The 13,928-nt window shown below is 43.5% G+C and overlaps 1 protein-coding gene across 1 annotated transcript in view; it reads right to left on the bottom strand.

Annotated features, from left to right (window-relative positions):
• Positions 1–13,928, bottom strand: part of exoc2 (exocyst complex component 2) — a 236,411-nt gene that overhangs the window by 50,097 nt on the left and 172,386 nt on the right. Inside the window, exons 20-22 of the mRNA XM_055651664.1 lie at positions 11,064–11,125; positions 9,948–10,023; positions 6,770–6,886 (exon numbers count right to left, since the gene is read on the bottom strand). Of these exons, the coding sequence (XP_055507639.1) occupies positions 6,770–6,886; positions 9,948–10,023; positions 11,064–11,125 (255 nt within the window). The remainder of the gene's footprint in view (positions 1–6,769; positions 6,887–9,947; positions 10,024–11,063; positions 11,126–13,928) is intronic.

The raw sequence follows: 13,928 nt of genomic DNA on the forward strand, positions 1-13,928 counted from the left end.
TACGTGGGAGACAGTGACTCATGAATCTGATTGACTTTTTTGAAGATGTGACCAAAAAGGTTCATGAGGGCCATGCTGTAGATGGAAATATTGATTTCAGTAAGGCTGCTCAGGAAGGTTAGATCACCTGTGATTCAAGGTGAGCTAGCTGACTGGATAGAAAATTGGTTTCATGGAAGGAACCAGAGTTTCTTTCTACGCTGGAAGATTCCAGGTTGTTTTTTCGGTCCGGAGGCCTGTGGCTAGTCGTGTGCCAGGTTTTGGTGCTGGGCCAATTGTTGTATGTCATCCATATCAATGATTTGAATGAGAAAGTACAAGGCATGTAAGTTTACAAATAACACTAAGGTGAATAGTATTGTAGATAGTGGTTGTCAAAAATTGTAGCGGGTTCTTGATCGGTTGAGCAAGTGGGCTGGGGAATGGTTAAAGAGTCATAGAGTGATACAATGTGGAAACAAGACCCTATGGCCCAACTCGCCCACACCAGCCAACAACGTCCCAGCTACACTAGTCCCACTTGCCTGCGTTTTGGTCGATATCCCTCCAAACCTGTCTTATCCATGTACTAGTTCAACTGTTTCTTAAACGATGGGATAGTCCCAGCCTCAACTACCTCCTCTGGCAGCTTGTTCCATACACCCACCACCCTCTGTGTGAAAATGTTACCCCTCGGATTCCTTATAACCATATAACAATTACAGCACGGAAATAGGCCATCTCGGCCCTACAAGTCCGTGCCGAACACTTATTTTCCCCTAGTCCCATCTACCTGCACTCAGACCATAACCCTCCATTAAATTTTTTCCCCTTCACCTTGAACCTATGTCCTCTGATCCTCGATTCCCCTACTCTGGGCAAAATACTCTGTTCATCTACCCGATCTGTTGCTCTCATGATTTTGTATATCTCTATAAGATAGACAATAGACAATAGGTGCAGGAGTAGGCCATTCGGCCCTTCGAGCCAGCACCGCCATTCAATGTGATCATGGCTGATCATCCACAATCAGTACCCCGTTCCTGCCTTCTCCCATATCCCCTGACTCCGCTATCTTTAAGAGCCCTATCTAGCTCTCTCTTGAAAGTGTCCAGAGAACCAGCCTCGACCGCCCTCTGAGGCAGAGAATTCCACAGACTCACCACTCTTTGTGAGAAAAAGTGTTTCCTCGTCTCTGTTCTAAATGGCTTACTCCTTATTCTTAAACTGTGGCCCCTGGTTCTGGACTCCCCCAACATTGGGAACATGTTTCCTGCCTCTAGCATGTCCAAATACTTAACAATCTTATATGCTTCAATAAGATACCCTCTCATCCTTCTGAACTCCAGAATGTACAAGCCCAGCTGCTACATTCTCTCAACATATGACAGTCCCGCCATCCCGGGAATTAACCTTGTCAACCTACGCTGCACTCCCTCAATAGCAAGAAAGTCCTTCCTCAAATTAGGGGAGCAAAACTGCACACAATACTCCAGATGTGGTCTCACTCGGGCTCTGTACAACTGAAGAAGGACCTCTTTGCTTCTATACTTAGCTATAATAACCTGGAAGCAACATAACTTCCTCAAACTCAACAGCGATAAAACTGAATTCCTCCTCATAGGCTCCAAATCCACACTCAGCAAAATCAATAACCCCACTCTCACCATCGACGGCACCACTGTCTCCCCATCTCCCCAGGCCCGCAACCTTGGCGTGATCTTTGATTCCACTCTCTCCCTTGAGCCTCACATCCGCCATGTCATTAAAAACTCCTGCTTTCACCTCCGCAACATCGCCAAAATCAGACCCTCTCTCACAACTCCCGCTGCTGAAAGACTCATCCATGCCTTCATCTCCTCCCGACTGGACTACTGCAACTCACTTCTCCTTGGCATCAGCTCCACCTACATCAACCGACTCCAACTGGTCCAGAACGCAGCCGCCCGACTCATCACCCACACCAAATCCTGGCATCACATCACTCCAGTCCTCAAACAACTTCACTGGCTTCCCATCTCCTACCGGATCACCTACTAAATCCTGGTCCTCACCTACAAAGCCCTCCACCATCTGGCTCCCCCATATCTTACTGACCTCCTCTCCCCCTACTAACCCTCACGGTCCCTCAGATCCACATCAGCCGGTCTCCTCTCCATCCACAAGTCCAACCTCCGCAGTTTTGGGGACAGAGCTTTTTCCAGGGCAGCTCCCAGGCTTTGGAACTCCCTCCCCCAACTGATCCACAATTCCGTGTCCCTCACCATCTTCCAGTCCCGCCTCAAGACCCATCTCTTTACCTCTGCCTATCCTTAGCCCCACGTCCCCCTCCCTTTTCATCTGTGCTTGAATTGCCTCATACAGGTGCACAACCTTTTATCCGACAGCCTTGGGACCAGACACTTTTCGTAATTCGGAATTTGTCGGCCTTCGGAATGGAAATTTTTTAGCGTAGATTTTAATGGCTGGCTCAGTGGTAGAGTGCTCGGCTCATATCCGCAAGGTCGCGGGTTTGCGCCTTGATCCCGGCAGTTCCTCGGTCGTGAGTTTGAGTCTTCAATGTAGTTTTTTCTTGCAGAATAAATGTCTGTATGAAATGCAGTGTGTTGAATGAATTCCTGAATTTGTAAATGTGCCCGCAGCATTGAATCACCTCTCGCACTCATGTCACCCTAGCGGGGCTACATGCCCTTAGGCGGCCTAAGGCGACATTTTCACACACTTATATCCGTGTGCAGCAGAGGCAACGTGCGTTTGGCGCCAAACGTGAGCTTTGGTGTGCAGATGACATCCTGGAAAAAATGTCCGGTTTCTTCCAGGTAGGCGATATACCCTCCCGGGCAATATGCCCTCCACTTCTCTTTTATGAAGGGGATTTACTTCCCCTTTTTTCCAGGACCGACCAGAGGTTCCGCTGTCACCTCTGCGGGCCGCCCTCGGTGAACGTCCTGTCTCCCTGTCCCTGGGATAGCAGGGGGCGATCAAACAGCACAATACCCCCCTCCCCCTCCAACTCCAGAGGAATCCATTCCCCGATGGGCCGCTACGGCGACAAGTGGCAGTTCGCCCACAGCCCGAGCTGCGCGACCCCAAGAACAAGACGTACCTTGCACACCATCAGCTTCTGCCCCTACATCCAGCCCAGCCCCGCATGTTCCTCTGGAGTTGGAGCGGGGCTGGGCTGGAGTTGTTGATCTGGGATCTCCGTGCTTGCAGTGGGCCTGGGGGTCGATGTCCCGATGAGGGGGCACAGCTCGGGCTGTGGGCGAACTGCCACTTGTCGCCGTAGCGGGCCATCGGGGAGCGGCTTCTGGTGGTCCTGATGTCTCCCACTAGTTTGCAGTTTTCCTCTGGAGTTGGAACGGGGCTGGGCTGCTGCTGGCTGTGGGTCTCTGGGATCTCGTGCTTGCAGTGGGCCTGGGGGTCGGTGCCCCGTTGGTCCTGACGTCTCCGGTGACTGGCATTGTATGCTGGCATCGCAGACGTGAAGACAGTGCAAAGCCCCCACGCCAGTGCAATGGGCGGGGAGCTGGAGAGGGGAGGGAAGGGGTCACACACATGGCCAGGAAGCAGAGGGGTGTAGGTGGGGTGAAACTGAAGGGAGCGACAATCTGCTGCTCCCTGCCCGCTGAGTTAAAAAGTTCCCACGCAAGACTCACGATACACTGTGTATCGTGAGTCTACCGTGGGAACTTTTTAACTCAGCGGGCAGACAGCAGCATATTGTCAATTATTAACCCTCCCGCGCAATATACCCTCACCTTTTCTTTTATGAATGGGGATTTAGTTCCCTTTTCTTCGAGGACCGACCGGAGGTTCCGCTGTCACCTCTGCAGGCCGCCCTCGGTGAACATTTTCAAGGACCTTTCTTCAAGGACTGAAAAAATGTCCGCTATTCGGAGGTTTTCATTATTTGGATCTTCGGATAAAAGGTTGTGCACCTGTATTGTGTTTTGATTTGTCTTTAATTTGTGTACTAGTCATGTCTCTACTATTTATTTCATTCCCCTTACATATTTTTCCTCTATTTGCTAAATTTTTGTAAGGTGTCCTTGAGACTCTTGAAAGGCGACCATAAATAAAATTTATTATTATTATTATTATTATTATTATACTCGACTCCTCTTGTTATAAAGGCCAACATGCCATTCACTTTCTTCACTGCCTGCTGTACCTGCATGCTTATTTTTCGTAGACTGATGAACAAGGGCCCCCTGATCCCGTTGTACTTCCCCTTTTCCCAACTTGACGCCATTTAGATAGTAATCTGCCTTCCTGTTTTTGATACCAAAGTGGATAACCTCACATTTATCCACATTAAACTTCATCTGCCATGCAACTGCCCACTCCCCGAACCTGCCCAAGATCTTCCCTCATCCTCCTGCACTCCATGGAATAGAGACCCAGCCTACTCAACCTCTCCCTATAGCTCACACTCTCTGGGCCTGGCAACATCCTCTTAAATCTTTTCTGAACCCTATCAAGCTTGATAATATCTTACCTATAACATGGTAATATATATGTTACCTCCCAACTTCTGTACTCAATACTCTGGCTGATGAAGGCCAAAGTGCCAAAAGCCTATTTGACCACCTTATCTACCTGCGACTCGACCTTCAAGGAACCATGCACCTGTACTCCCAGATCCCTCTGGTCTACAACACTATCCAGAGGCGTACCATTTACTGTTACTGCCCTTGTTCGATGTCCCGAAATGCAACACCTTACACTTCTTTGTATTAAATTCCATCAACCATTCCTTCGCCCATCTGGCCAATCGATCCAGATCCTGCTGCAATCGTTCACAACCATCTTCACTATCTGCAAAACCACTAACATTTGTATCATCAGCAAAGTTGCTAATCTTGCCCTGTATGTTCTCATCCAAATAATTGATGTAGATGACAAACAGTAATGGGCCCAGTCCCAAATCCTGAGGCAAACCACTAATCTAACCTTCCACCATTACTCTCTGCTTTCTTCCATTGAGCCAATTTGCAATCCATTCAGCTATCTCTCCTTAGATCCCATGCGATATAACCTTCCAGAGCAGCCTACCATGCAAACCTTATCGAACAACTTACTGAAGTCCATGTACACAACATCTACAGCTCTGCCCTCATCAACCTTTTTGGTCACGTCTTCGAAAAAATAAATCAAATTTTTGAGACACGACCTCCCACGTACAAAACCATGCTGACTATCTCTAAACAGCCTTGCCCATCCAAATGCCTGTATATCCTATCCCTCAGAAAACTCTCCAGTAACTTACCACCTATAGACATTAAGTTCACCGGCCTATAGTTCCCAACATTTTTCCTGCAGCCCTTCTTGAAACGAGGTACAACATTTGCCACCATTCAGTCTTCCAGCACCTCTCCTGTATTTAAGGACGACTCGTAAATTTCAACCAGGGCTCCTGCAATTTCCTCCCTAGTTTCCCACAATGTCCTCGGATGTATCAGGCCCCTGGAGATTTGTCTACCTTCAAACACGACAGTACCTTAAGTACTTCTTCGACAGTAACCCTGACTGCTCTGCTCGGTAAATACATTGGAGGACTACTCATTTAGGACTTTGCCCATCTCCTGTGGCTCCATGCAGAGGTGACCGCTTTGACTCCTGAGAGGTCCCATTCTCTCTCTCTAATTACCCTTTTCCTCCTTATGTATTTATAAAATCTTTTGGGATTGTCCTTAATGCTACCTGCCAGAGCTATGCCCAGACCCCTTTTTGTCCTTCTGATTTCATTTTTTTAGTTTACTCCTACGTTCCGAAGCTGCTCCATGGATGCACTTGATCCCAGCTGCCTATACCTGTTCCATGCATCCTTCTTGTTTTTGACCAATGCCTCAATTTCCCTCGTCAGCCAAGCCTCCTTACACTTGCCTGCTTTGCCCTTCACTCTAATGGGGACGTACACATCCTGAGCTGTCTTCCGTACACTTTTAAAAACATCCCACTTGGCCGATGTTCCTTTCGCCTCCAATAACCTGCTCCAGTCAACTTGATCGAGCCCTTCTCGCATACCCTTAGTTCCAATTGAGCATTTTAACACGTGGACCCTCTCCGTCCCTATCCATAACTATCTTAAACCTAATCGAACTGTGGTCACTGGTCCCAAAAATCTCCTTCACACACACTTCATTAACTTGGCCTTCCCAATTTCCCAATACTAGATCTAGCATTGCCCTCTCACCTGTGGGGGCCTCCATATGCTGCTTAAGAAAACTCTCCTGAACACTTTTGAGGAATTGCACCTCATCTAAACCCTTCATGCAATGATTTTCCCAGTCTATATTGGGAAAGTTAAAATCCTCTACTACAACAAACTTATTTGACCTGCAGCTGTCTGCAATCCCTCGGCACGTTTGTTCTTCTAATTCCTGTTGACTATTCGGGGGTCTGTAATACACCCCCAACAAGTTGATCATCCCTTTCTTGTTCCTCAGCTCCACCTATATAGCCTCTCTCGACGAAACGTCCGTAATGTCACTTCTGAACACAGCCGTTACATCCTCCTTAACCAACAATGCAACCCCCCCTCCTCTTTTTCCCTCACCCTGTCTTTCCTGAAGCTCCTGTACCCCGGAACATTGAGCTGTCAGTCCTGCCCCTCTCTTAACCAGGTTTCAGTCATGGCTGCAATGTCCCAGTCGCTCGTATCTATCCCTGCCCTCTCATCTGCCTTACCCTTCTTTTTGTGTCTATCTTCAGTTTAAACCAGCGTCTGCAGTTCCTTTATACACATTATGCTTTCAACAACTCTTCAAATATATATATATCGTACCTGAGCAATTTTCTCTGTGCCTTGGAAACTGTGTTTCACGAACTGTTCAGCCAAATTGTTGAAGGTGTGACTTGCCAAGTAATCACAGTTGCTAAGAACAATCAGTAATCTTTGTTCCTAATGGAATTAAACAAAATATTTAAAGTACTCACCATAAATACGCAGTGACTAATGTTAAAAATTATCCCGTTTTACAAACTCAAAAATTCCTGAGCTTTTTTCCAGTGCTAATTTACTTTCAGTGTTCACAAGAATGTTCATTGCTCTATGGAAATTCAAGGACCAGCATTTTATTACCCACTAGTGAGAGACAAAGGTGCAAATGTAGTTATTTTTGTCAACGGAACAACAACATGCTGTTTAAGTTCTTAAACTAGTTTTCAGGAGCATTCATTATTGATCGGGAAAGGAATGTTTAAATCCAGAAGTGTCAGCTGATGAATTTAAATACCAAGTTTTTAAACCAGTTGGAATATTAAGCTTGTAGCGACAAACATGAAAACTCAAGATTTTTATAAAAATTCATTTGGTTCACAAAGTACCTTCAGGGAAGGATATTTATAACTTAGGTCATTACCTAAAATAGCCCAGCAAGTCAAATAGGAAAAAAAATGGAATGAATAGGAATGAACAATAATTACTGGTTTACATTTCGTTAATGAAGAAAATAAAATCTTGTCTGAAGACTACATATTTTGGGAATATATCAGTCAGCAAATATTAGCAGTATTTCAAAGGTTATTTGAAATGAAGTAACTGCCCGAAGGGAGCCCAATTCAAAGTTGCTGTCATTTCATGTCTGTGTCGTTCTACTCAACTGAACACACAGCATGTGGTTTCTTGCATAAAATGAGTTCTTTTGATCCACCTTTTTTCTTTTACTTTCTAAAGCCATTGTTCAAACAGTATATGTAGACAACAATTAATAGATTTTGTCCATTTCATAATTAATTTCAATTGTAGTTGAGACCCCAGTGAAAAAAACACATCAGATTAGCAACCCAATAGTCTGCACTTCAGAAACGTATTAATATCCTACAATATTTATGCTTAGGAGCTCTAACACACATTAATGTCAACCAACTACCAAACACCTGTCCACAGCAGCTTGGATGAGAGTAAGTGTTGACCACATACCAATGGACAATCCATATTTCTTTTGAAAAACTCAGTTTCTTTATTAAGTGGATGGAAAAGACAAACCATTTCAAATTCATTCTAATTTGTGATTCAAGGATGTAACAAAGCTGATGTTCTGAGAAGAGGAGCTTATTGACATCGGGGCATGAACATTTCATAAACGTTGATGTATTTCAAATCTAAAACAAATTAAAACATTGTCTGCTGGTTGATTGCTTGTTTAACATTATTGATCTCTCAAATTCCTTATGGTTGTCAATGCTTCACATTTTTAAATACAGTTGTTCTCCATTTACTTTCTAACTGCAGTTTTCCTTAGCAGTAACTTTTTGATCCTCTAAATGTCTAACAGTCTTTTTCTTTGCATCTCTATTTTGTTTTGTTCATTAAATTGCTATCCTAATTTATTTTCCGCATCAAGAGTAATAAACCTTGAGTTAGCAAATATCAAGAAGTTAGTTCATCCTGAAACATCCACAATTTTCACAACTATCACATATATATTAAAAAAAATTCTGCTTTGAGTTATATGTATATAGACCTATCCACGTGACTGTGTAGCAAGACACAATTCCCATGTCATCTTTAAATTTGCCAACAATGTCACCATGGTTGGACGAATAACAGCTAACAATGAGTCTGAGTACAGGAGAGAATTGATGACCAAGTTAATGGTGCCACAGCAATATTCTTGGTCTCAACATTAGCAAGAGCAAGGAACTGATTTTTGACTTTAGGAATGGAAAAGCTAGGGATCACAAACTTCTCTTCATCAGCGAGAGAGAGATGGAGCTTTAAGATTCTGGATGTGCACATCTATGAAGTTCTGTCTTGGATCCAGCAGACTAATACAATCACAAACAAATCTCATCAACATTTGACCTTCCTTAGAAGATTTGGTATGTTGCTGACTATCATATTTCCACAGTTGTACAGTAGAGATCATAACAAACGGTTGCCTTATGGCCTGATTTGGAAACTCAAATGCTGAGGAACAAAAGGTACAATAGAGGACAGTAGACACTGCCCGATTCATCGCAGGTATGACCAAAGGGATCTATACGAGGAGCTGCCTCAAAAGGGTATCCATTCTCACCGAAGGCCCACACCACTCAGGCCAAGCTCGTAGATCACTCCAACCATCAAAAGAAGATTTGGGAATCTCAAACGCTGACCACCAGGTTCATGAACAGCTACCATCAGGCACTTGAGCACTGCCAACACAATCTACCACCTCCACAACTACGGTCTTCTACAGATTGTGTTTTTGGTTGCACCATGGACTTTCCTTTTGCACTTTTATGGTTACATAATCTCACTGTTATTAATTTATTGTATTAGTATGATATATTTATTGATGTGTTATTGCATTAATTGGACTGTTCCTGGCCAATGATTTACTCAAGGTAAGGGGTGCACTCTTTCCAAACATTACATGATCTTTAGGTGGGAATGATGGAGCTTCTAACCCAAGAACACCTAATGTTTGTGATTAATTTTCACATTGATCGCCTGGCTATCCTCAACAAACTAGTCCTGTCAGCGCTGTAAGGCAGCAACTCTACTGCTGCGCCACCGTGCCTGCCCCCAAAAATGATCAAACATATTTGCAGTCCCTTGCTTGTGCAATGAACAATGAAACAGATGTCAGTGCTTGGACTGGATGTATTGCCATTACTTATTTGGAGTCGACCAATGGTAAATTAAATTGATTGGACATGATTTGGAAAGGCACACACCATCCCACAGTTGACAGTGCATGTCAGAACGAAAACCAAGCCATGAAGACAAAGGAATAAACTGACTGCATTCAGAACAGAACAATTTTACTTATATTTGTTAATGTTTTGGGAGATTTTAGAAAGGTTACGAGCTGATAATTTACATCAACTGAATCAATTTAGATTATCATTTGATGTTTAAAGAAAAAAATAATTTGAACTGAATCTCTGGGCAGAATATTTTTAAATAAGACAAAGAAGGAAGTTAATTACAATTATGCTTGTTTTTACAAATAATGAACTGCAGCAGTACTTACTGGGCTAGGAATGAAGTTCTCGTGCAAGTTTCCAAGCAAGTCTGGGGATGAAATATCTAATGGGAGGCTGGTGAGACTAGAAAGAGAGGAAAACACAAATGTTCTTATAATAAACTGGTTAACGTTGCCCAGATATATGAATAAAGAGTCAAAAAAAGCAGGCACCATTGTTATCCATTAAAAAAAAATCTACTCCACTGCTATTAGCCAAACTTATTTGCTGTACAGATACAGAATAATTACTGTTTGACACACAACTACAAACATTTATCTATGTCTACTTTAAATACTTCTAATCATCTCGCTCCCACAACCTATTGGGGTGAAGGATTCTAGAGATTCACCACTGTCCTAGGCAGCTCAGCCCCATAATGTTGAAGGTATGTGCGTTCATTCAGGTTCACTCACCTATAGTGTAAACATTCTGACACCTACCCTGTCGTGCCCCCTCAGGATTACTAATAGTTCAATAAAATCACTCTGCATTTTCAAAAACACCACAGAATATAGATCTATTCTCTTTAGCAACACATGACGGATATCTACTTTCTTTAACCACTCGTGTGGTGAAGAACTATTTTTCTTCAAAATAATGTCACAGTAGACTTTAACATCCCACAAATAAGCTCTTGGAGAATAACAAGTTCCCAATGTAGAAACATAAACTGCCAAATTAGATTTAGTTCTCAACTTTCAGTTTTAAAGAAAGGAATCTAGTGCTAAATAAGTCATTCCTTTTTAATCTTTCTTTCTATGGAGAATAATATGCTATAGTTCTAATAAATAGGCAAAAGCAAAGATTTATGTGTATGCCCCTGTCCCACTTAGGAAACCTGAACGGAAACCTCTGGGGACTTTGTGCCCCACCCAAGGTTTCCTGCGGTTCCTGGAGGTTTTCGTTAGTCTCCCTACCTACTTCCACTACCTGCAATCTCTGGCAACCACCTGCAACCTCCGGGAACTGCATGGAAATGTTGGGTCGGGCGCAAAGTCTCCAGAGGTTTCCATTCAGGTTTCCTAAGTGGGACAGGGGCAATAAACTGCAATAGTGGATATTTTATCAAGCATTAGATAACTTGATCATTATTATCTTCACCTAAATATAAAAATACTCACTGTGTACTTTCTGGATCCCCTTCAGTTTTTGTACTCAAGTGCTCCAAGGAATAAATAAAAACCTAACAACGAAAAGTAATAAGGATGGACATTATTTAAAAAAAATGCTACAAACCGTTCGCAAGCAACATACAGTCTAACTGGGCAATCTTATTTACACAATTTGCATTTTACAGCTTGCGACAGGCATTTCAATTTTTGTGAAAAAAATAAATATAGATGTTTGAGTCTTCTATGTAAAAGATGTTGACAACTACAAAGACCTAACAGGCACAGAGAGTGGTGAATCTGTGGAAATCTCTGCCACAGAAGGTAGTTGAGGCCAGTTCTTTGGCTATATTTAAGAGGGAGTTAGATGTGGCCCTTGTGGCTAAAGAGATCAGGGGCTATGGAGAGAAGGCAGGTACGGGATACTGAGTTGGATGATCAGCCAATGATTGAATGGCGGTGCAGGCTCGAAGGGCGGAATGGCCTACTCCTGCATCTATTTTCTATGTACTAATATTTACTTACAAATTCCATCTCTAACATCAACAATTGTCATTACATATATATTTGTCTGTCACCTAATTATGTTTAACTGAGTTTGCAGAATGGAGTCATCCAGCATAGAAACAAACAGTGCTGCCTACCATTACAAACGCCAAGCTCCCATCTACCGATTTCCTATTAATTTAACCCCCCCCCTAATTTCAAATTAATTCTCCTGCCCCCCCCCCCCCCCCCTCCCCCCTCCCCCCCCCCCTCCCCCCCCCCCCTCCCCCCTCCCCCCCACCCCCCACCCAACGACAGTTACACCCAAGATTCTGCTATGTTTTAGGAGTGATCTTTCATGTTTAATTTTACTGCAAGTGCCTTGGTGCTAAACTGAAAATTGACTCTGCCAAATTTCCAGAGCTAAAGGCATTTGTATATCTGAACCAGCAACATTACCTTAGCTAACTTTTGAATAAATGAAAAAATATGAGCGGTAGTCACCTGCATTTGTGGCTTAACCCACCGCTACATACAGTCTGAAGCAAGTCTTGGGCTACCTACTTTGTGGTGCTTTTGGCTGCACCTTGTCTTCCTCGCCAAATACAGTACTAATCTACCCAAATAAGTCAGATTCCTATCCTATTCCCAGAAATCTATTTGTACGTACAAATCAATAAATATACTTTGCCACTAAAATGTTTACACTGCTTTTATATTTTCAATAAAATGTATCCAGTTCATTAAACCCAAGAGACCCATAATGAAAGCAGTAAATGTAGGTGGTCCTTAAAAGTAGCAACACAACTAGAGAGAGTAAATGAAGCATAAGGTATGCTTGCCTTCATTGGTCAGGGCATTAAGTGTACAGTGCATTCAGAAAGTATTCAGACCCCTTCACCTTTTCCGCAATTTGTTACGCTACAGCCTAATTTTAAAATGGATTAAATTATTTCATTTTTTATCATCAATCTACACACAATACCCAGAATGAAAAGGCAAAAACAGAAATTTTTGCAAAGTAATTGAAAATAAATAACTGAAATATCACATTTACATAAGTATTCAGGCCCTTTGCTATGACACGCAAAATTGAGCTTAGGTTCAAGCTGTTTCCATTGAATATCCTTGAGATGTTTCTACAACTTGATTGGAGTCCACCAGTGGTAAATTAAATTGATTGTACATGATTTGGAAAGGCACACATCTGTCTATATAAGGTCCCACAGTTAACAGTGCATGTCAGAGCAAAAACCAAGCCATGAAGGTGAAGGAATTGTCCATAGGCCTCCGAGACAGGATTGTGTCGAGACACAGATCTGGGGAAGGGTATAAAACAATTTCTGCACAATAGCAGGTCCCAAAGAGCACAGTGGCCTCCGTAATTCTTAAATGCTAGTACTTTGGAACCACCAGGACTCTTCATAGAGCTGGCCGCCCGGCCAAACTGAGTAATCGAGGGAGAAGGGCCTTGGTCAGGGAGGTGACCAAGAACCTGATGGTCACTCTGACAGAGCTCCAGAGTTCCTCTGTGGAGATGGGTGAACCTTCCAGAAGGACAACTGTATCTGCAGCACTCCACCAATCATGCCTTTATGGTAGAGGGGCCAGACGGAAGTCACTCCTCAGTAAAAGGCACATGACAGCCCGCTTGGAGTTTGCCAAAAGGCATGAGAAACAAGATTCTCTGGTCTGATGCAACCAAGATTGAACTCTTTGGACGGAATTCCAAGTGTCACATCTGGAGAAAACCAGGCACTGCTCATCACCTGGCCAATACTATACCTACAGTGAAGCATGGTGGTGGCAGCATCATGCTGTGGGGATGTTTATCAGCGGCAGGAACTGGGAGACTAGTCAGGATCGAGGGAAAGATGAACGTAGCAAATTACAGAGAGATCCTTGATGAAAACCTGCTCCAGAGCGTTCTGGACCTCAGACTGGGGCGGAGGGTCACATTCCTACAGGATAACGACTCTAAGCACACAGCCAAGGCAACGCAGGAGTGGCTTCATGACAAGTCTGTGAATGTCCTTGAGTGGCCCAGCCAGAGCCCGGACTTGAACCCGATCGAACTTCTCTGCAGGGATCTGAAAATAGCTGTGCATTGATGCTGCCCATCCAACCTGACAGAGCTTGAGAGGATCTGCAGAGAAGAATGGGAGAAATTACCCAAAAACAGGTGTGCCAAACTTGCAGCGTCAAACCCAAGAAGACATGAGGCTGTAATCACTGCCAAAGGTGCCTCAACAAAGTACTGAGTAAAGGGTCTGAATACTAATGTAAATGTGATATTTCAGTTATTAATTTCTAAACTGTTTTTAGATTAGATTAGATTCCTTTATTGTCATTCAGACCTATAGGTCTGAACGAAATTTTGTTGCCTGCAGT

This window comes from Leucoraja erinacea, chromosome 2 (genome assembly GCF_028641065.1).
Source record: "Leucoraja erinacea ecotype New England chromosome 2, Leri_hhj_1, whole genome shotgun sequence".
In the NCBI taxonomy this organism is placed as follows: Eukaryota; Metazoa; Chordata; class Chondrichthyes; order Rajiformes; family Rajidae; genus Leucoraja; species Leucoraja erinaceus.